The sequence below is a fragment of the Melospiza georgiana genome, chromosome 13, assembly GCF_028018845.1.
Source record: "Melospiza georgiana isolate bMelGeo1 chromosome 13, bMelGeo1.pri, whole genome shotgun sequence".
In the NCBI taxonomy this organism is placed as follows: domain Eukaryota; kingdom Metazoa; phylum Chordata; class Aves; order Passeriformes; family Passerellidae; genus Melospiza; species Melospiza georgiana.
In genome coordinates, this window is record NC_080442.1 from 4,631,998 (window position 1) to 4,656,074 (window position 24,077).

Sequence of the window (24,077 nt, forward strand, 5' to 3'; positions counted from 1 at the left end):
ACTGCTGAGAAAGCTGATGAGTACCCCTATAAATACCTGTAAGCCTCAACTATCGGTGTGCAGTTGGAGGGAAAACTTCCCCCACTGTACCCAGCGCTGTATTGCTCATACTTTACCATATTAATTAATAAATTGATTGCTGCTTGAATATTTGCCTAGTCAAACTTCTTATTTATAACAGCATCTTATTTCCCTCAGGAGCCAAAGGTCTCCAGAGGATGTCACCGGCTTTACGGTGCAGGTTTTTGAGGGAGGATGTGAATGTTCAGAGTTCTTTGTCACCTGCTTTAGGACCGTAAGGTAGTCGGAAAATTATCGCTTCAGGCGCTGAACGAGCAGAGGCTGTGTTTGTTACACCATGCTGCCTGAGTTCCGAGCCTGGAGGACAGCACTGACGTCCCCCTCACGATAAGGCGCTATCGGGGCTGCCCAAGCGGTGGCTCCGGGGGGCGGGACCGCTTTAAGGGGGAGCGGTTCGCCATCTTAGGTGCCCCCGCCCCCTGGCGCCACGTGACGCGAGCGGCCGCCATCTTAGGCTGCCCGCGCGGCCGGGCGGTCACGTGCGGCGGCGCTGAGGGGAGCGGGGCCGGGCCGGGCCGGGGCTCTGCGGCGCCATGGGGCAGTGCGGCATCACCTCCTCCAAGACCGTCCTCGTCTTCCTCAACCTCATCTTCTGGGTGAGTCCGGCCGCGCCTCGCCAGAGACGGCGGCTCCGGGGTTCCGGGTCGGAGCCTGGCTCCGAGAGCGCTGCGGCCCTCGCTCGGGAGCCGGGAAACCTCCCTCCCTTCCCCGCACCGGCCCGCACGGGCTCGGTTCGTATTTAAATTCTTGATGTTTAACGGGCGTTCCGAGCCCCTTCGCGGGCTGAGGGGGTTCGGGGCTGGGCGCTGCCCTTCCCTCACGGTCCTCCTGCCGAGTTCCAGCCTGGGGGGAGCTGAACCTGGCCTTGAAGGTTTAACGAGCATTAGGGATCCTGGGGTAGAGGCTGTTGTGTAAGCGCATGTAGCTTTTCTCTCTTGCATTATTGAGCTTCTCAGGTCTCTGGCAGTTTAATTTGTGTAGCCAGTTTGGGTTTTGTAGCGCTCTTTTGGCCATCTCGGGTTGGGCTGTCCGCGGCGGGACATCCCGAGCGCTCAGTGTGGGCACCGATGTCTTCTGAGGCTGTAACACAAAATCAGCTCTTTATCTATTTATACTTAACGTATTCCACTAGCCACGGTAGCATTGTAGTGTGTATGCATCGCTGAAACTTGCCACGGCTACAGTGACAGTAAGACAAAAGCTTACAAAAAAAGGGACAGACAGTAGGTTGCTGTAAATGACCTTTTTCAGGCTCTAGCTTGGCGTTGTATTCACTGTAATAATTGGCTTGTTAGAACAGTAACTTGTAACAGAACAGGCTTGTAACTCTCAAATCATAATTAAGAACAGTTTGTAGTTTTTTAAGGATTCCCTTTTTGCATTTAGGTACTGCATTTTTTCCTGCTCTAATCCCAGCTCCAGGAACAGAGTATCTGTTGTCCCAACTGTTCGAGATTACATCTTCAAAAACGTAATAGTGGGTAACAAGCTGTTGGACCATAGAAGTGTAGCTATATATAGCTGCTTCATTTACTATTGAAAGTCATGAGATATCTTACTAGCGTTACAGGATGACTGTTCTTGTCTGAATTTTTACAAAGGAATGCTCCTTAAGGGTGCCTGGAAATGATTCATGGTCAAGGAAAGTGCATATCTGTCCATTCTTACCGGCGTTTGCCTATACAGCTCTTCTGGGAGAGGAGCAGGGAAAGTGAGGCATATTTGGCCTTAAGTGGTGCAGATTAGAAGTTTGTAATTCTGGCTGAGGTGCTCAGGCTCCATTCTTCATCTTTAAAGTAATGACATCAATCTCTTAGTGCAGCAGTAAGGTTGGAATCTGCGTTGTTGGGTGTGGCTTTTTGTTACATGCATTCTTGCAAGTGACATTTTAAAAGCTCTTTGACGACTCCTACGTCGTACTTAAAAGTTTTTGACTGGACACAGTTTTTGTGGGTTGCCTTCTTGAGGGCACCTTGAAGCAGATTTTTGTGTAGTTGCTGATATAAACGAGGCTCTGTTTGGAGTAAATGAGCACAAGTTCCGTGTGCAGTTTCTCCTCTGCTCCAGAAGCTTAGTGATGGGTTTTGTTCGTTGTCTGCTGCATTTGGTGATTTAGCTGCATGTTGGAATTTGCAGTTACTCATCTCATACAGTGGTGGGGTCAAAGGTATTTTGTGTAATGCTGAACTTCGTGCTTTACAATTTTTGGTTACTTTTGAGACAAACTTGACTTAATTCAAAATGGGCAGACTGTATTTAGATGAGATGTACTTCACGTCAGATTAAAATGTCATCAATCTTGTGTTCTGTAAACCACCTCCAGCCTACGAAGTCAGCAAGTGCTGATAGGTTTTTGGCACATCAGTGGCTGGGTTGCTTGTGTTGGAACAACGTTGCAGCTCATCAGCTGCACGTAGAAAGGAAGGCTCTCTGAAAGTGAGTTACAGAAAGCAGTGGTGTTCCTTTCTTTCACAAGGTAGAGTCAATAGCTCATTTGTTGACTGAGCTGTGTATGTCAACATTTGGTGCTCTTCTGGTTGGCAGTGTAAGTGCTTCTGTGCTGTTTCAGAAATCTTGTGCTTGTTGTGCTGTAGTTCCAATGTTGATAATTAGATCATTGGGATTTCCCGAGACTTGGCAGTTAGACAAATGCCTAGAATTGGTCAAGTAACTATGAAATCTCCTTTAGCTGCTTTTGTAAATTTACTCTCTCTCTTTAAGATTTCGTATATCAGTCTTGTGTGCTATCAGTATCTTCATGGTCACCTGTAGGAGCAGCAAGTTGTGATACACAGTGGGTTATAACTTCCCCCCTCACCCCGTGGGCCTCTTACTTGTGGGAGGATGTGAATGTTCTGAGAGATTTGATATCTGTCTTATGACTGAGATATTTAGAAAATTATCGGTGCTGTGAAGAAATAGAGATATGCTTGTTATACTTTGAAGTCTTGGTTCTAACTTTTACAAATTTCTTTCAAGTCTGAAAGTGGCAGATCAGACCTTGCCGACAGGTGACAACCACTTGCCACCTACAGCTACTGATTGCAATTCTCCAAGTTCATCTCACTTTGAAGAGTCTTGTGCTGCTTGTTAAATTTTCGTTGACACTATAAAAAGTCATTTCTTGTCTTGTGAAGCATTTTTCTACTGTGTAAAATTCTTAGATTAACTATACTTTCCTACATGTTGGTAATACTGCAGGATTTTTATTTCTTAATGAAGATAGGCTGTGGAATCTGTCTAAAAGGGCAGGTACCAGTTTATCATGCAGAAAGCTGAATGGACCTTACTCACCTTTCCGCATTTTTGGTGTGGTATTTTGAGTTGTATTTGCAGGGGTGTTGAGCATTGAGTGCATCTCCTGTAGGTGCCCATGGTGCCTTTTAAATACAGTTCTGTAAGAAAACAGCCTCATGACTGTAGTCATAAAGAGTAGCAGAGTGTAAATTTTGTGTGGCACACGTGCTTGAGTTTGGGTGATTGTCAGAGAGTGTTGAAGGTCAAAAATACTTGACCAAGAAATGCATGGATGCAAAGGATCAGTTAAAAGTGGCCCTCCTTAGACCAGGGAGTACTGATCTGATTAGTAGTTTCTTAGTGTCTCATTTCTAAGAGTTAATTTTTGGGTAGATATGATTAATGGCAAAGGAAAGCCAGTCCTTCAGCTGACCTTTGCCTTAAGTTTGCCCAAGATTTATTTGCTCAGCTGGTGACTTCATTTAGGGGATGCTGAGCCCTTTAAGGAGGGGTATTGCATAGGAAGTCATTGTGATGTGAAAGACTATGCAGCTTAGAAATAAAGTAATCTAACTTCTAGTGCATATATCTTCCTAATCAGCAAGGTTTTTTGTTACCTTGATGAAATGTAGATAATAACTAATTGCAAAAAAAATTATTGTAAGGTATTTGAGAAGAGCATGTTCTTCAGGACACCTCCTAAGGTCTGCATAATTTTGAAAGAGGAAGAAATGTATTTACCTGGAACAAATACCTAAAGACTGCTATCAAATGTGTTTATTTTTGTGCACTTAATTTAAGGCTTCATGGTGTGACTTGCATAATTCAGTTGAAACCAGTGTGAAGAGGAGATGAAGACAAAAATGCTAAGGAAATGTTTTCAGTCTTAGTTTAGTTCCTAGGAAAGAATGATAAAATATTCAGAGTTCCATGTGGTCTTGCTTCAGAAAAGGGAATCTATTTTATATTCCCAAGGAATCTATGTGCTTTGACAGCCTGCTCTGCTAAAATAGTGCCAGATATCCTGGGCTTGCTGAGGTTTTTATCTCTCACCTCTGTGTCCTTCTTGAGAAAAGGAATGAGCTCTGCTTCTACAATACTTGCAACTCAGTAGTTGCAAACTGTTTAAGTTCTTGTAGTATTTAGCTGGCTTGAAATCATGACTTTGACAGTTCATTTGACTAAGCTGGTATAAAACATTCTTGGTACGATTGTTTAGAGAGATTGTAGAGCAGAAATACTTTCTAGATCTGTGCTCACCACAATGCAGTGGCCAAAGTGTGGGGAAATGGAGGATTTTCTTAGAGGAGCTGCAGCAGTCAATATGTATGTAATATGTTTAGGGATTTCTGGTAGAAAAAAAATAATAAAATGAAGCTATGGGGAAATTAATTCAAATTTAGTAGTAGAAAGGAAGATTAAAGTTCACTTTTTTACACATAGCAATAAGCCCAGTAATTTCTACAGTTTGTTGTGAGCTTGAAAATAGTAACTGCTCTGGACTTCAAAACAAATTTCTTGAGAGTTCTTTGGTGATCAAAGACTGTAATTGATGGATAATCCAGAAGGTAACTTCACAGGGATTACTTGTCCAAAGGCCTTTTGTTTTGAAAAAACAGTTTACATCCGGTTGCTTGTGGATGTAACAATGTAACATTTTCTGCTTCTGCCGCTATATTAGTATGAAGAGAGTGTGTTCTTCAGGATTGTATAATGGTTTGGAATCCTGTGCATTAAAAAAAAAAGTTCTTTTAATTAAGAAAATAAATATTTAAAACTCTCAAGTGTTGTGCCCTCTGAGTAATTTTTCTTACAATATTTGAAGATCGATTTTTCAGGTAGCAAACATGGGCCAGGTCCTGAATTTTAGTAATAAATACTTTGATTTGCTTTTAAGCAACATGGTGGTGTCATTCATGTTTCTTTACAGGATGAGTTTCAGGTCTTTGCCTGAGATTTTTCAGGATTTTTGGCATCTGGACTTGAGCTGAAAAGGTCTAATACCTAACAAAACCAAGTTGCAAAGCTAAATGTGATACCTCTGAATAGCACAAGGAAACTGCAATATCACTTTACCTGAACTTTGACGCACAGAGTGATCATCATTGTTCTCCTGCAGAGCAAGGAACCTGGGAACAGTAGAGCACCAGCTCAGGTTACAGCCCTGGTGACTGAATGGGTGTAAAAGAATGGCTGTGTTGTTACCTTGGCTTCTAAAGAGGTAAAATACTCAGATGCTGCACATCGTGCACTTGGAATATGGAATGCTGAATGCAAAAGCAGCCTAGCTCAGCCTTTTGCTTTAGCCTGAAAAGCCTTGGAATGTGAGGTGTTCAGGAGCTGCAGAATTGAGTGTGGCTAGCACAGACAGAGCACTCTGGCTTGCTTGGATTTTACAGGGCTTGCTTGTTTTCTAAGCCTTTAAGATAGCTTTGACTGTGTTACAGAGCTGAATGGAATTGCTGTCTTTCTTCTCCCAAAAGATTTAGTGAGACAGAGCTCAGTGTTGAAGTTAAATTCCTACTGTTGAGAACAAAGATAAGAGTGTCAGGAAACCATTGGGTTCCAAACTGGTTATGCACCAGTTTCAGGAACCAGAGGAAATATCAAGTATGGGTGTGGGTTTGTTTGGGAGAGGGGAGTGGAGAGAGATACACAGCAGTGAAGTGCTGAAAGGACTATAAGAGAAATAAACCCCAGAGAGATCCTGTTGGGCCTCTGAGGTTAAGGAAATAAATTTTGAAGAACAGGAAGCTAAAAGGAAGACTTAAAAATTTTTGTCATCCCATTCTTTTTATGACAGTAATCAGGTTATGAGTACTCTAGTGTTGGAAAGAACCAAAAATGTCTGAAATACCCTAGAAGTCAAATAATGGAGAAATGTGGAAAAACCCCATTTATTTAGGTACTGTTCTAAGAAGCACAGAAATCTGGAGACAGACCACAATACCAGTGTTCTGCTTGTGGGTAGGAAATGTTCAGGAGTTGCTATGCATTGACAAAAGCAACACTAGAAAGGATGAAACTGATATAACTGTAGACTCTCAAAAATCTGTCCTGGAGTAGACATGTGCTTTGTTTTTTACAAAACATGTTAGAAAGGCAGTGAGAACAAAGACACACCCACATTTAACATGAGGAAAGCAATAGATGTGTTGGGAAAATTGTCCTAGGACAGGATCCAGGCAGAAAAGCTGAGGGTTTGTTAGTGTAAAAAGCTTTTTTTTCACTTTATCCTTAGGTTCTTTTTATCAAAGATGATGCAGATGGTGTGTCAGAATATATCAGTGGATGCAGTTAACAATCCCATGCTTGAAAGATAATTCCATAGTGAAATGAATAATTGGTTTGGAGTGATGTCTGTGTTGCTATCAACATTTACCAATCAGCAATGGCAAAGCTGGCAGCAGTAGGAAGGACACCTTTATAGGAAATGTGAAATTACTGTTCTTGCCTAAGAGGAGCATTCACACCTTGAATATCAGGTGTGTTTTCTCCTAAAATACAGTACTTTGCTGCTACCTTCATTTTCTTGTTCAGAGAGTGTGTTTTTCTTAAAACAGTGGATAGAACATAGACTCTGAAGGGACAAATACCATTCTTTGGCCGAGTTAATTGAAACAGTACCACAGAAGAAATGCAGAACTTCTGCTGTGTGTTCTGTTAGGGTCCCAAAGTGAAGAAATGCCATAGCAAGGTGAAGAGTAAAAGTATGAACATGTAAGTAGTGTTGATCAGATCTCGTTGGCAGTAACATTATTAGGGTAGTGTAAGGAAGAATTTGCTTGTAAACGAAGCTGCAGTGTCCATGGTTGATAAATAAATGATCAGTGGAACAAGTTTAAATATCTTGCACTCATTATCCTGGGTAGCCACAGTTTTGGCTTTCAAATTGCTGCAGTGTGTGAGCATTACTGAAAACATGAAAACAGTTCTTGGTGTGTGTTTGCAGCCTACTTGGAAAACAAACGAAACCCTTGAAACTGTTTCAAGGTGCAGCTGGCCAGTGTACAGCCCTGTACGCCCTCAGGGCTTGTGAGAGGTGAAAGTTGACTTTGAGGAGTGGCCATGAGCTTAAGAGGCTGTGTCACAGCAGCCCAAAGGCTGCTCAAAGAACCTCCATTTTTAACTGAGCTTTCCCAGAATGTGTTGAGTGATGCTTATCATTGTGTCCTTGGATCTTCCAGTTTTCCCTCCAGTTCTGTGCATAATTGTTGAGCTTTTAATAACTCCATAGACATTCCAGCCAAAGCAGTAAAATCAATCCTTTTCCTAACTGTGAGAGGTCTGTGTGTCTGTAAAACAACTTCTTTTGCAATGAGCTGTGTTCATTGACTGTACTTTTATATCAGTGTTTTTAAAGGTTAATTCATCCCAAAATAAGGCTGTGCTGCTTTAGGCTGAGAACCATGAGTGAGATGCAGACAACTGTAAAAGGATGTGTGAATGCTGAATAACCAGTCATGTCCCTGGAGCATGCATGTTACCTGGCACAGATTCAGCAACTGCTGCCATCTATTCAGAGCATTGAGCAGATGAAGTTGGAGAATTCTTCCTTCAAGCCCTGTTTATCAAAGACTTGTTTGAACTGTGTGCAGTTCATATATTTGGCTTCCATTTAGTGATAGGAAGTACATGATTGCAAACACAGTAGCTTTATATTAATTTGTCTTTGACTTGAGCAAGGTTGGACTTTGCAGATTTTCTATTTACTCTGCAGGATGGTAAGCATTGAGATCTAGGTTATTTGATGATTTTTTTTTTTTAAGTTGTGTCTATATAGACTTTGAGTTCCTTAGGTGATTCCTATTTTGAGATGGATGGCTTCAGCACATGGTACTGTTTTGGCTGGTTTGAGGTGGGTTGTTTGGTTTTAGGTGGGGACAGTCAGTTAGTTTGGGTTTTTTTTTTTTTTCTTTAAGAAACACATGTATTCAACTTTGTACTTGGTTTGCAAGAGGTAATAAATGTGCATTTAACTGGTGCAGCCCTGGTCAACATAAACTGCACACTTTGTGTGGTTAGAACTGTCTTCTCTGTCAGTGTTTGTTATTCATATCAGTGGATGGCACTGTACTGTGTGCTCAGACCTCCTGTTGGAGCTGCTGAGCTCTGAGGAGGGAGGGACCTCGGGCCTGTGCAGTGCCATTGACTGAACACCTCTGAGCAGTCAGCACAGGGACTGTACCTGTCCTGGCCTGGTTTCACTCCCAGTCACTCCTCTTGCACACTCCAGTGATGCAAGCCAGAGGTAGTAGGAGAAATTCATCAAAAAGTGAGCAAAAAGGATTGCTTCAAAAGCACTTTTCTCATCCCAGCTAAGGCACTTGAGATCTCTCCCGTGCTGGGGTAGAGCAGGCTGAAATAAACAGTCCCGTGGTTGTGATGTGAAAGGAAAAGGGAAGGGAGGTCATCTCCAGCTTGTTTATGTGTAAGTAACCTGGTAGTGTTGCTGTTTTCATTGTGCTGTGACAGACTAAGTCTCGCACCTGTTCAAAAACAGTGTTCAACTGTGATACATGGGGAAGGAGTTCTAATCTTCATGGCTTTTAAACCTTGTGCAAGCTCCAGCAGGCACCTCTGCTCTCAGGACCTTCCCCCCCTGCAGATTACTTGTTGAAGAGGTAGCAGCAGTAGCTCTGAGGAGTATGGTCACTTTATCACAGAGGCAGTGTCTGTTTCACAAACACCAGTTCCTTGACTTTGTTCAGAAGTAAAGCATAAGTGCTGTCATGGATGATTAGTCATTCTTGTACCATGTGTGCAAGGGATTTGATGAAGTATTCAAAGCAGGCAGCTTTTAATCTGTCTACAGGCTGCAAAAGCAATGTTTGTTAAAATGCATGTGCTTCTTGAAGTAGGGAAGGAAAGATAACACCTGTAGACAGATTTGATTTTTTTTTTTTAGGCTAATCTCCTTTTACTTCAGATACATGCATTCTTCAAATGCATGTGCTTATGCAGTTTATGATCCAGATTTTTCTTAAACAAAGAGGAAGGCAATTAAATAACAGCAAAAGAAGGACAAAGGAGTTAACAAATGGTTCTGATTTCAGCTTTGTGGTATATATTCTTTGCCTGATGCCATCCACAGCTGTGGGTTTTCATCAGCTACCTTGTAACATACCATATTTCTATCAAGCATTTTAGTTCTTAGAAATTGGGGATTACATCACTGGCCTGCCATTCACAGGCTTCATTGCTAGGCAACAGTTAATGTAATTCCATTGTTCAGTGACACTACTTTGAATCTTTGCTTTGTGTACAGAAAGTGTGTGTCTGCATTTTGCCATGTTGTACCTAATATGGCAGGGTTTGTACAGATGGATTAGCATTTCAGCATCTTCTGTGCAAGGGGGTGATTCTGCAATAGCTTGTTCACTCTTGTCTGGAAAAGATGTCTTGCTCTTGGTCTTTGTTACTGAATTTTCAGTTTTCCCTCTCCTTATATGTACATAGCACCTTTTATTGGATGAATGTGAGCCTCCTGGGTGCCTTTGAGATTCCTGCAGAGTACACAATTCTGCTGCAGAAAGAGAGGTGCAGAGGTCAAATTTATTGCTCAGATCCATGCAGATGATGATGCTTTTGAGCTGGCTCTTAATATCTTTCTCTTTGACATAGTGTTTCTGTAGCAAAGTGCTGCAGGGAATATTCCATACATGAAGTAATGTTCTGGTAGTGGTTGTGTGCTATTGTTTTATAGAAAGGAGTTGCAGTAATGTTGCAATACATCTGGTATGTAGTGGCAAACAGGGCTAAAATCCTGAATACCTTTTGTCTTGGGGCTTGTCTTGTTCTGTGCCACACTGAACAGGCTTCCCAAGGAGGGCTTCCAGGACTTGTGACAAAGTCTTGAGCAGCCTGGTCTCAATTCATTGTCGAGCCTGCTTTGTGCAGGCAGCTGGGCTAGATTATGTCCTCCTAGACTGAAATATGGAGTGAGCCTGATTGTACACCAGCACAATGCAGCCTTGCAGTGTTACAGCTCCTGGAAGCTGCTGTATGTGTGCCTGCCCTCCTCTTCACTTCAGGGAGGGGGTAGGTGTGAGGCAGTGAGTGGGAGCACTGGCTGGGGGCAGCCTGCAGTGTTCTCCCTCAGACTGGAGCTGCACTGTGTCCCCTGCCAGCTGAGAGAGCTCTCGTGTCCAGGGTATGGATTGGTTTGTAACAGGGTCACCACCCATCACAGCAGAATGAAATTCCCCAGCTCATAGCTGAGCCATTGCATCTGCTGGGTGCATTGTTCTAGCTCAGCCTTCTGCTGGGACATTGGAAAAGCCTGTCATGACACATTCAGATTATATTGTCCACCACTGCAAATTGATATTTCGTTCTGCAGCAAGTGTGAGGGTGGTTAGGAAAGACATTTGTACAGCACAAACTGATAAGGCCCTTGTATTTAAAAATAAATGTGTGTTAGTTGGCTCCTCAAGCAACAGTTGTCTCTCTTTCACTGGCTCTGCTCAGCCAAAAGATAGGGAAGGCATTGATGTGTTGGGATCCTTGTAACTGTAAGGGAGGCAAGGTCATGGCAGATGGATGTGAGAGCTGTGTCTTACTGTTCAAATGTGTGTAGTTGCAGTTTCATCCTACAGGGCTTATTTGCAGTAACTTTCAGTTGACTTTTTGTTGGTTCAAAAAGGACCATTTTGTACAACAATCCTTCTGAGAACATTGATTTTACAGGTTTATGGCACATTTCTGTAGATAGTTGCTTCTGCCTTTTAGTAGTTGGTGGTTTGCATTTGTTTCTGCCCTGCATTCTGGTTGGAACCAGATTTTTCCAGTTCTATGAACCCTTCAGAAATGCTCTTGTTTCTAGCAGTTCATCTTTCCCTAGCAGAGGTCAAAGTTCACAATGTGTATGTCCAGTTTACTGTACCAGTAAGTCATAGACAGTAACTGGGCAAAATTTCTGAGGAACGCTATTTTATGGTGTTTGTTAAAATAATTGTTACCTTCCTGAAGGAAGAGCTTGGTGTTCCAAGGAACTGACCATGTTTTTGTGCCTGTTGTAGGCAGCAGCAGGCATCCTGTGCTACGTTGGAGCCTATGTGTTCATCACATATGATGACTATGATCACTTCTTTGAAGATGTGTACACACTAATCCCAGCTGTTATCATCATCGCCGTGGGGACGCTGCTGTTCATCATTGGCCTGATCGGCTGCTGCGCTACCATCCGAGAGAGCCGCTGTGGCCTGGCCACGGTGAGTGCACAGAGTCTGGGCCTGCTGGGTGCTTGCCTGCCTTCTCTCTTAATAAACTCCTAAAATACTACTTGAAGTTTTCACTTTATGGCCTTAAAAGTTATCTGCTTCATTTTTTTAAGGAATGTCTTATTTCAATTTTCTGTTCTGAATAAAGGTGTTAAATGAAACAGTTGTAGCAGCAGAAGGCGTCTCAGTTTTATCTTTTTTAGAACTGTGGTAAATCTCATTAAAAAAGTGTAAAACCATATGATTAAGTCATAACAGTTTTTAAATCTCACTTTTATCTGTTGTGGTTGAAAAGCTGAATTGGAGGGAGAGAAGTGATTCAGGAGCCTTCTTGCTTTAAGTGTCTTGCATCAGGGTAACTGAGGGTTGTCATAAGGCCTGATTATTTTCTTAATGGTTTACTTGGGACACTTGGTTGGCAGTATTTTATGTCCTGTGTTTCCAGGTATTTCAATTGTAATTTTGGCTTGAAAACCAGGGAGGGAAGAGGAGAGGCTGTATTCGAATTGTCCCCACAGGAGGGTTTGGGGCTTCTTTTGTTGAGTACTGTGTAGACTTCTTTAAAAGTGCTCTTAAATACAGCAAGACAAATACATAGCTTGCTGTCTTTTCCAGTTGTCACAGAGCTTAATCTGAAGAAACATTCCCTTAGTCCATCTACCACTCTAAGTAACTGCCTGGGTAGCCTCTCTGATGAGACATTCCTATTTATCTAACAAAGAAAATTGAAAGAACCACTTGATTAAAGACCTGCAGTATGATATTTTCAGTACTAATGACAGCTGGACTTGCCTGATTGGGCAGCTTCCTATTGGTAAAGCTGTGCACTAAAGTTTCTTGAATGAATTCTGGGCTCATTTGGTCAATTTAAGTGCCTGCATTAAATTAGCTGTTAAATCAAAACCTTGCAGCAAAAATAACTTTAAATAGAAAAATCTACATGGAGCCTTTCATTAGGCAAAAGAATGAAACTGTTTGTACAAGCACTTTTAATTGTGTTTTGCAGTTTGTGATCATCTTGCTCCTGGTTTTTATCACCGAAGTTGTGGTCGTGGTTCTTGGATACATTTATAGAGCAAAGGTAAGAACTTCTCAGCTTCAGTAATGTTTTGTTATGAATTCTGACCACAATACAGAAGTGTAATCTTTACTGTTTGATTCTGTAGAAGTGGTAATGGGTGTTTAAGGGATTAAAATCAGACATCTGAGTGGATTAATTTGTGATACCAGTACCTTAAAATTTAGAACATGAATGCAGAGAGCTATCTTTTAGGCAAGAAATTACCTACATCATTAACAATTAAACAGGAGAAGGGAGTCACAGTACTTCATACCTTTCTTTACATTTTTCCAGATGGACTTCTAATTTGTTTATGCTTTGACTTTGTGAATGACTGAGGCTATGCAATATTTGAACATGGGGCATATTTTTTTTGATATGCAGCAACTTCAGTGTTGTCATGTGTTTTGGTGTGCAAACTAATGCTGCATAATAATAAAATGAAATAGATTGAATGTGGTAATGTATACTTCCTAGCATTACTCAGGTTGTTGACAGGGATTATAGCTAAACAAATTACAACTTTCCCCACTGTCTGTTTATGGAATTAAGAAACAGGACCAGAAAAAATGAAATTAGATGTTTTTCTTCCAGCATAATATATGATAGGGAAAAAAAAGACCAGAGAAGGCATTTTAGCTGTGACATGGAGCATGTTTGCAGTGTAGCACACTCAGGGATATCTTACCAGCAAGCTGAACTACACTACCATTTCTCTTTCTTTGGCCTTTTGTGAGCAACTCAGGTTCAGCATTTTCTCCTCCTTGCATTCTCCTGCTGTCCTGGAACAAATTGGGAAACAGCTTGGAAGTAAAAGTGGTGGTTTTTTTTGGGCCCCAGGGAAGGCTGCTTGGAGCAAGCAGTGACCAGACAACCTTGAAGTGTTTGTGTTACAGACCTGGTGCATGACACCTAGAACAGGCTGCTTCAACAGAAGTGCTCTACTGGCCATGCTGGAACTCAAAATATTTTGCATTTGATTTCTGGTATCTTGGCAGTGAACTGAGATGATCACTGGGGATTCTTAAGTTTATACTGGAAGTAGGCCTTAGAAGGCACTGAGGAAAGCACTACAGTTCCAGGGGGTAGGAGATGGGCTCTTACATGTTGATCTGAATGGCTTCCTTCTGTTTCAGTACTTGAAGAGGAATACTTTAATATGTGCAGGAATTACCATGGATGTGATCTGGACTAAGCAGTAGTCATCTTACTGTCTTCCACGGTCCCATCTTGAAGGGACTTGCTGTTTTTCAGTGAGCAGTATTCACAGCAGATGCATGGATCTGCCTTGCCCAGCTGTGTGTTCCTGTTGTTTCTCTTTTTTTGGTTTGCTCTCATGCAGTTTTCACTGCAGTGGGTAATGCAGGGCCAGAGCTTGGGAGAAGAGGGAAGGTTGTCTGGTTTTGGTGGCAGTCTGTTAAGCTGTTTGTGGAAGTCAGTATTTGAAAACTGAGCCTTAAATCTTTGGAAAGGACAGACAGGTTTTGTTACTAAAGATGGCAATTTTCTAGTACCCTACAGTATCTAGCATCTTAAACTAATGTTTTAAGTGCAACAGAAATAAACAGAAATAAATTTATCACCAGTGAGCTGGGAGGGGAAGTCTGCTTAGCCTTCTGATTATTTTTGCAGGATAAATAAGTCAGCTTTATGCTTTGTTAATTTTGGTCTGGTTTTTTTTTTGACATGGTGTGTACACATCTGTGGGAGCCTTGTTTTTCTAAAGGTAGCTGAATCGTGTTAGAAGTACTTTGTGTTCACCTTACAAACTTGCAAGATTAAAGTCATAGCAGTTGTTACATTGGGCATAATGCCTCAAGGAAGTGGCACTGTGCTCTTTTAAGATCCCATTATTGATCTTAAAATTGTTTAATTTTCCAGCATGCCTCTGTAGACCTGTGTGCTGATCCTATTCCAACTTTCAGAACTGTGTGAAATGTGCCCAGGCCCTGCTGAGATGGGCTGAGCTGCTGCAGAGCCTTCCAGCATTGGTCCTTAGCTGGAAAAGTCAGACTTTTTGGAAGTGCCAGTAGGGATTAAACAGGCTTGGTTGCTTGAGGACCTGCAGGTTTTTTTTCCTCTGGGTGGAGGGGTTCACTCTCTTCATTGTTCCCTAAACCTGCCAGTTAACTAGAGCTTGTGATTTCTCTTTGGATCTTAAGGAATTTGCAGGGTTTTCAGGCATGATGTTGCCCTGATTGAACTGCAAGCCAAATGATGCACAAACAAGCACTGAAATAGATTGTTTTAAAATGTAAATGACAAATTGAACAGCTGTTTTGTTATGAGTTGGAGTTGTAAATCAAATTAGTTAAATCATCAAACAATTGATTTTGAACTGGTCTGAAATGAGTTGCCTGTGCAAGCTAAATTGGCATTTCTGCATACCTATCTTGAAATAGGCAGCATTCTTGAGGAGGAGGTGGTGCTGGAATTCAGCTTCTGCTACTGCTGCATCAAAATCTTCCATTGAAGTATTTAAAGAAATGATGTGTTGACAAGACCTTCCTACTGTAGCTTGCAAATCTGAAGAATATGCATGCTTAGTGCTCAGTCCTAAAATTGCATTCCTTGCACATAATTCCTGTCGAATGTGATAGAAAAAATCAAATCAGAACTAATCTTAAAATTGCAGAAATGTTTATCTATGCTAAACTGTGTATTATTTAAGTAATATTTTACAGTAATATATAGTATTTTAAAGGTTCTAGTAAGATTTTCTCCAAACCAGGCATCACAGAATGCCTTTAGGGGGGACAAGTGATGGTTCTTGAGTGGCATCCATTTCTAACACATGTACTTGACAGCATCCTGACTCAGTTACAGTAGGTCTAAAACCTATTGCAGTAAATGTTGCTATACACAATGTACTGCTCCTTGGGAAGCCCTGGAGACTGGGGCTGAACAGGGAGCCTGGTCACTGTAGGGTCAGCCAGAAGGCATCTTTGAGCATTTATTTACCTGTGCTTCAGCCCAAAGAGTGGGTGATATGGCTTAGTAACTTTTGATCCCAATATCCTCGTAGTCCCAAGGGGAATGAGTTAGCCCAGATGGTGATAATGGTTTTGGTTTGGGACCTTGAAGTAGAGAGGTGAGTGCATGTTCTTATGGACAGCCTTTAACTTCATGAAATCTGTTGTACAGTGTCACAGGAAAAGTTGTTCCTGTTCTGAGAGACAGTGCAAAGCTACTTTGCCTAAAATCTGGAAGGTAGCTGTGCCTGGATTTTCCTTCTCGTGTAGCTGCAAGCTGGCAACATCTTAGCAAAAGTCAGGGTGGAACTTGAGGAAGCTGTACCTCTGAATTATGCTGATTTCAGATGATGGGGAGTTACCTTGGTTTCCTGAAATGCTGTAGCTGGAAGCAAAATGATGTTCCCTAACCTGTGCTGTGAGCTCATGCAGCTGCTTTCCTGCCCCTGCTAGGTGGAGGATGAAGTTGATCACAGCATTCGGAAAGTGTACAACCGATACAACGGCACCAACCCCGACGCCGCCAGCCGTGCTATTGACTATGTACAGAGGCAGGTGAGACAGCAACACACGGGCCAGTGTTCCACTCCCTCCTGTCCTTAAAACACAGATGCTGTTCCTCTGCTGCTGGTGCAGATGTCCTTCCTCTACTCTGACAAGTCTAGGAAATTGCTGAATGGACAACAAATACGTCAGCTTTGTTAAAATTAATATTACTGCTGGGAGGGAGATGTATTTTTACATCATTAGGTATCTCTCACTCTCTGCTTGTATTCAGATATGTAGTACTTAAGTGTTTTTCTGCAATGGAACATAATATACTTCTCCTCCTGGTATTGCAGTTAGAATTGAATTCTTTACCTGTCTGATTTTCCAGCTGCGCTGCTGTGGCATCCATAACTATTCAGACTGGGAGAATACTATCTGGTTCAAACAAACTAAAAACAACAGTGTGCCCCTCAGCTGTTGCAAAGCAGCCCTCAGCAATTGCACTGGCAGTTTGACCCGCCCCATGGACCTTTATTCAGAGGTAAGGCAGCCACAATTCATTTTCCTTGGGAGAAATCAAATCTTGGGTGTATTTGCTTTAACAGAAAGTAGATGTAATTAATTCTCTGTCTCCTCTTTTAATCTGTAAGTAATTTTCATGTAATTACTTTTTTTTTTAGTATTAACATTATCTTTCTGCCCTGTGTGATGCTTTTGGGGGTTTTTGGTGTGTCTAAATATGGTTGCCAGATTGATACATAAGAAGCCTGCTTGTTGCAGGGGTGTGAAGCTCTGGTTGTCAAGAAGCTTCAGGAGATCATGATGTATGTCATCTGGGCAGCACTAGCATTTGCTGCTATTCAGGTAAGGGAATGTCCTTTGTTTGTTAACTTCTTTCAGATTAGATCTAAACTGCAGTACAGATAACTACAGGTATGCACATACAGATATTACCCTTTAACACAGAACCTCCTGCTGCTAGGGGATATATATTCTGTTAGAGCTGAACAGTCAGTGTTATATGCAGTAATCCACTCTGATGGAAATGGTAAATTACTTTTATCTAGGTATTAAGTATCATAAATGTCCTCTGATAGCATTTAACACTCAACAATTTCCAGCTTTTAAACAGCTCATTTTTCATGCTGTTTTAGAGGTACATTATCTTAACTGTGGCTCATGGTGTATAAATAATGTCAGGACCACCCAGAGATACACCAGGGTTTTTGATAGTGTGCTCTGCTCGTGTGCAACTGAGCTTTGCTGTGTGTCCTGAAGATTTCTTGGGTTTTGGGCTTGAACAGAGAGGCTCTAAACTGCACACTCTTCCATGAACCTTGTTACAGTTTCCTTGGTCATAAAAAGGTAACTGAGGAAATAAACTAATGTGTATATTAGTATTTACTACATTTTAAGGAAGAAAATAAAGACTAGAACTGTCTCCCAATCATATTTGTAAAATTGAAATTTTGAATGCTCATCAACTGGCACACTTAGTACATTAATAACATTCTTTTCAGACTGTGCCTATGTTATGGTCTCTGAGCAATGTAGTACATATGCTGAATCCCAGGAGACCTAAAAACTAATTTCAAAGTTACTTTAGTGCTCTTAATAGCATTTGAGTTCAGAAAACATACCTGTCAAGTCTGACCATGTAAGCACTTTTGTTTTCAAAAGCAGCATTTGAGCTGGGTTGTATGTTTGAAGGTAAATAATCATTTGCAAACAGTCTTGTGAAAAGAGGGTTCCCTCTGTGCCTCAATGTTGCAAGGATGTACACATAGTACTGTATACAGTCATGTTGAACTGTTCAGACCCAGACTACTTCAGCTGTGGAACTTCAAAGTTGATGAGATCTGTGCTCAGTCTCCTGAAGGGAAGGTATAGTTTTAATTGTCTTCCTTAAAACTTTAGTTGTTAAAGCAATACTTGGTCTGCTTGAACAATGAAATGTGTTTGTGTACTGAAAATTAATGTCTTACCACAGCCATAGTTACTCTGACAAAATTTTATGTCAGGAAAAAAGTGTATCTGATGAATCTGGCTGAGGAGAATCCCAAGAGGAGGCATTATTATTAATTCTGGAGTTTGCAGGTTGATGAACAGGCCTGCCCCAAAATGCAGCACAGTTAGGATCCTTTCTGGCCCTGGCCCAGAGTTTGACATGCTTGCAGTGGCCGCTTGCACCCTTCTGTTCAAAATGTTCTATTATTTATCTCCTGAAATTTGAGACGTAAGTTCTGATATCTTTGTCTTTGCCATACAGAATTCAAGTATGTACTTGGCTCAGTTCTCAGCAGAATGGTCTGTGGGCTAAGAAAGACAGACTGTAAACTTCAGCACATGGCTGCAACTTGGGTCATACTCTGTGAACTTAGAGGAATGATTGTTTTTCTTACATTTGTGAATTTTGCTACCTTCCCTTTGCTGGCTGCACAGTCCCCTCTGAACAGATTATTTTGTTATGCAATGAGGCTGTTCAAAGTTCATTACTTCTGGTAGCCTATAGTCAACAAATTTAACCTTCAGTAATTGCTTTAAAATTAAAAGACTGAGAGGAGTATTTTTGCAAGGCTTGAAATTTATTAACAACTTAGTCTTTTCTGCATAGAAGCAATTTTTGGTATGTTCATGTTTCAGTTACCATGGGGATCTTCCAGTGTGCAATAATTCCCTGGTCCCAGCCACAGTGACAGCACAGAACTATTAATAGCTAGGAGGCAAACTGAAAGGGAGTGGAGACACAGCTTTTGTGGCTGGTGATCATTTACAAAGGGCACCTGTATATACAGCCAGGGAGGTTTTGTACAAAATTAGTTTGGGGAAAGATTGAATGTAGTTATTGCTAGCAGGGAAATTAAAACCAAAATTAATAAAAAACTAAACAAACCTCCTGAATGCAGGAGGTGTTTAAACTTCCCTGAATGCTGTTGAAGAGGAGGATGGATGCATGGATCCTTCCTCAGCACAGATGTCTAAAATAGCAGTTCACAATATTAAATAGCAACCAAAGAAACAGACTCAAATGCCTTGAAATGTTTAGAGGTGCTAGCATTTTTTAAATGACATAATAAATAATGTTTGTAGAGTGCACTGATATGAGTCACTTTGTTTATAGTGAATTCTAGGAATATGCTCAGAGACCTCCTAAAGGATAGAAATGGTTTAAATAGTAACTCAGATGTTAATTGCATGGGGTTTTACTGTAGTACCTGAATGTTTGAGCTTTCACACAACTGTATAAATTAAATATCTCGAGGGAGTCAATGAACAGGGTTGTCCTTGTGCAAATAGCTGCAAATGTGCTGGATCTACTTTTATTCACTTGATGTACATGGCTAGAATGAATTCTAGCAAAGGACTGAGGGAGGTGTTGCTCTGCATCACACTTCTCATTTTATCCTGGCTTTGAACAGCAGAGAAGTTCTTGTACTTGCAGGCTGTGAGCTTCTTGAGAGTTCTGTAGCCCCTGGCAGCTCCCATAACTCTCCATTTTACAAGTGTAACTGAAGTGGGTTTCATTGTAGATATTCCCTCCTCACTAGAAGGGCTGTGTCCATGACCAGTCCTTCTCCCATGTGACTTGTTCCTCTTGCTCTGACACAAGTTTGAGCCTGAGCACCCTGATGATGTCCCTGCTTGTTGCAGAAGGTCTGTCCCAGCCCAAACCATTTCATGATTCTATGATAATATATTTAGGAGTCAGTCTTTGAGCTGGAACCACCTGAGTGAAGCAAGGTGCTGTTTTTAACAACAGCTCAAGTACCATGCTGTGTTACTCTCCATAATGCTTTTTAAACCTGAGCTGGTTTCTGCTATAGATCCAAAGCAGATAATGCACTGCCAGCAAAGAAGAGCATTGATCTTTACAGCTTGTTCCTTTCCAGGAAATTAAAAAGCTCATACTGGAATTTCATCATGCCTCTTCCTAACCACTGCATATTTAGATTTAGGATTCTTCAACATTCTGTTTTCAGTCTTTCAGCAGACTGAAGTACTATAATGTGTGTACCATCATGTAGTTTTAAAACATGTTACACATCTGATGTTTGCATTGGCCTGTGCTTTTAAAAGGTCAGTAATTCTCCTTTTGTCCCAGTACTACTTTCACTGGGCTTTTGCTTTATCAGAGAGGAAATTCTACACTTGTCTGCTCACCCATCTCATTCTAGTTTGCTTTCTGTCCAAGGGGATTTTTTGTGGTGTCTTTTTGGAGTGGATTCCTTTTTAAGAAATGAAGTTGTGTTCAGAGCTTTACAATCCAGAGATACTTCAGGAGGCTCCTGTCCTATTTGCATCTGTGGATAAACTTCCATGCATACAACCAAATCAATGCAATCTCACACTTTACTAGAAGCTATTGCCAGTTATTGTAAACCAGAGAACATTACCAACACTATACTTGCTATTTTTCAGTTGGTACAGTCTTATTCTACCTTCAGTATGCATGCAACTTCTTTAAAATACCATGCCCTGTATCCCTGATTATTCACATGGTTTAAGTCTTGTAAGTGGACACAGGGTGATCATACTCTAAATCATGGGAAGCATGCCAGCACAGTTGTGGTACTGTGAATTTTAACATGTCTAAAAGTGAATTATTTGCCTTAGATCTAAGCCTTCTAGTTAGTATGACGTGTTCACAGAGAGAGAGTTCTATGAAATCTCTTTCTAAAGCCCATTCTCATCATAGCAGTTAACCTGATGCTTTTGAGTTGCACTTGAGTTTTCCATACCAGATATGGTACCTAAACATCTGTACCTTTCATTAAAAAACATCAGGAGTTTCTTCCATCTGAATCTGAATTACTGAGTCAGAATGCAGGTGGCTGACAAAAAAAAAGTCTTGTTTTAGATGTCCAGGGTAATCTTGTAAGAAAATGAAGCTGAAGCTTGTGGCCCTAGGAGTTCCCAGCAGGAGTGGAGGCTCTTTCAGGAAGGGTGGTTTGTTGCATTTGTTGGTTCCAGTCTTGAAACATGCTGGCAGTCTGTGCTGAGGCTGAGTCTTGAAGATTTCCCTTGTTCTCAAGCTTGTTCTCTGTTTTTTCTCCCCAGCTTCTGGGCATGTTGTGTGCCTGTATAGTTCTATGTAGGAGGAGTCGGGATCCTGCCTACGAGCTGCTCATTGCTGGTGGAACCTATGCCTAGAAGAGAATTCCAACATGCAGTTCAATCTTCCCCCTGTTCCCTGGAGGGTGAATGGGCCAGGTTTTCTTCCATAGCTTTCTTGCCCCAGCTTATTCCAAGCACACCTTTCAAACACGAGGGCAGCCGCACTGTGCACTGGTGATGGGCAACAACAGCTTTACACAACCCATAGAATTACCTGTGACTTTCACTGTTTTAGCCAGCTATTCATGTATCTAAATGTTTTAGTATGCTAGTAAACTTTCTAATTTCAGAACCATTTGCAAGTTAAGTGTAATTTGGTTGATATGAAAGTCAAAGGATGTGTGCCTACTTTGGTAGATTACCTCTAAGCATTAACTGGCTGATTCTTGCATATATAGAGAGAGGAAGTCTTAAACCTTCACTACATGGAACTTTTCTGGCCAAAGTTGTACAAAGGAAGCCAGCTGTATTTAATTTGAGAAGAAAAAAATGTTTTAATCTTGCCCCTCACCAGTGTCACTTTTAAAAAAGAGAAAAACACTTAAGTCCAGTATACTTTATATATAAAGAAATTGTAGGGAAAAAAACCTAACCAATTTTAGGATTATGTGACTGCAATTTTGACCTTCAGAGATCCAGTCTTTCAAACATTAGTGGTTTAAAATACAAGCTGGCTTTTCAGGAGTATAATGTATGCACTACTGTTCTATAATGAAATATTTCATTTTTCTATGAAGAGCGTTTTATGTGTTGAGTGAACTGTTAGACTGTAGACCTTCAATTGGTTTGGAAACAATGTAGCCATGTAGAGTAGCCAAGTAGTATGTGAAAGTGATCTCAACTGTAAATAATAAACCTGATTAAATAAATCTCTGTATATCCTCCCTATAAACATGTCTTGTTTTCTGTTTAAGATTCCAATGTGTTTGGTCCAATGGAGTCTGGGTGTGCTGGATACACAAACTGTGTGAAAACAACAGTTTTGGGTGGCTTCACTTCAATAGATCTGTATTTATGGTTTGCTGGAAACCTGATTGTATTGTTTGTTCTTTTTATTTGAAACAATAGCAGTGAAACACAGAACAACAAACTTCGCTGAACTTGATGGGAAGTTAACATCTTGTGCATACAATTAAGGAAGAATCTGTTGCCTCCAAACAGTGGGTAATGAATAGCTTTACTGTAACTGCTGTATGTTAATTATGTTTTACTGTGTCTGGCATTATTCAGGTACTTAGTCACTGCCCTACTTTGTGTCCTCAGTTTCTTCCTCCTTTGCAGAAGCCAGGAATGCTCAGAATTTTTACCAGTTGCTTATGTACAAAGCAGACATGCTAAGCTGAAGTGACCTCAAGATAATCTCAAGTAACTAAAGAAACATCACTCAGAAAACGAAGATTCTAATGTGCACACACTGCTGAGGCTGGTGTGGTTTATTGGAGGATTTTTCTCAGTGCTGTTACACTGCTGTAGAAGTGTACCTGTGGAACTCTGTTAACTTCTAAAGGTGGGTTTCAATGATACTCCCTTGGGACTTAGATTTTCATTCTTAGTACAGCATGTGCCTCAACCCAGAGACCTCCTGACTGTGGCATCACATTTCCCAGATGTGACAGCAAGCCTGCTCACTGCATTTGATTATCTTCATATTGTACTGCAGATTGTAAATGTGGAACTAATAAGATTGAGATCACCCTGCCTTGTAAAAACCAGTGTGGAGAGGTTGTATGACAGACCTGTGTTGCACAGAATAAGGCTAAGGATGCTTAAAAAGGTGGTCAGCTCTTAGCAGCTGCAAGGCAGAAGGAAACTGCTGTCTTGAGCCTGCATATGCCCCTTTGAAATGAGGATAGCTTGGGGGAGATAACAGTGCTTGTTAATCTGGCTGGGAGACATGGATTTGAAGTGCAGATGACTTGACAGTACTTGCATGAAAATGAAGGATGTCTGTTTCCTCTTTAAAAAGCAGAATATTTGTCTGGAATGTGGAAACGACTCAATATTTTACAACTTTTTATAGTCTATACAAAGCCCAACTTTTAACTGCTGTGAATCAGTTTTTTCTAGAAACCTTCAATTCAAGTGACCTTTTTGAATTGCACAGTCTGTAGTAGGTCTTGGATGCGTGAATGAAGTTTTGGTGGTGTTTGGGTTTTCTAAAATACAAAATCCAACTTCACACATCCCCACACTCCCCCCAAAAAGCCAACAAACACAGACTTGCGAGGGTCTAGTACACCACATTTTGTGTGGTTCACTGAGGCTGGGAACAAGTGGTGTAGGTCTGTGCCTTCTCTTTCTGAACAGAATTAATAAAATTTGGCTTACATTAGGCAGGAGTGTTGGGGTGGCTGTAGTTTGACCTTCCTAATTCATACATTCCTATCTGGCAGTGCATTTTAGAGGACAAGGGCTGATTTAGTTTCAATATAGTTCTTTTTTTTCCTTGATTCCTCTGTCTGGTCTTTTAAGTTCCTGTATGAATTTCTTCTTGGCTCTCTTGTAGCTGAGGAGTCTGAGAGGGCTCAGACTGCACAGGAAATGGTTCAGACTGAGTGAATCTGTGTGTGCTGCATGGAGCACACAGGCATGGAGCTCTCCTGCAGCCTGATCCACTGGGGTTTAACACAGGAAATTAGAATTGCCTTCAGGGCTGTTTTTAATTGGGTTTTGTTGTTATCACTGATGTTAAAGTGACTAAAGTACATTGCAGTGCAAGTCCTGTGCTTTACTGCCTTTCAGCACCCTAGTAGGAGGCTCATGAGAATTAGAGGGTCTCATTCAGATTGTGGTTTAGTAAGGCATGATCATCTCTATTTGCCTTATTAAACAGAGGAGAGGTGGTCTAACAAGCTCAATTTAACAAAGTTAGCAAAAAAAGTTTCTGCCTTGATAGCCAGA

General features: G+C 41.2%; 1 protein-coding gene across 1 annotated transcript; it reads left to right on the forward strand.

Moving 5' to 3' along the window:
- The first annotated feature begins 532 nt into the window (after positions 1–532).
- On the forward strand, positions 533–22,068 carry TSPAN3 (tetraspanin 3). Its single transcript, XM_058033528.1, has 7 exons — positions 533–677; positions 11,340–11,531; positions 12,547–12,621; positions 16,026–16,127; positions 16,450–16,602; positions 16,842–16,925; positions 21,120–22,068. The coding sequence occupies exons 1-7, from the start codon at positions 615–617 to the stop codon at positions 21,210–21,212; spliced, it is 762 nt and encodes a 253-aa protein (XP_057889511.1). The 5' UTR covers positions 533–614; the 3' UTR covers positions 21,213–22,068.
- The last annotated feature ends 2,009 nt before the right edge of the window (positions 22,069–24,077 follow it).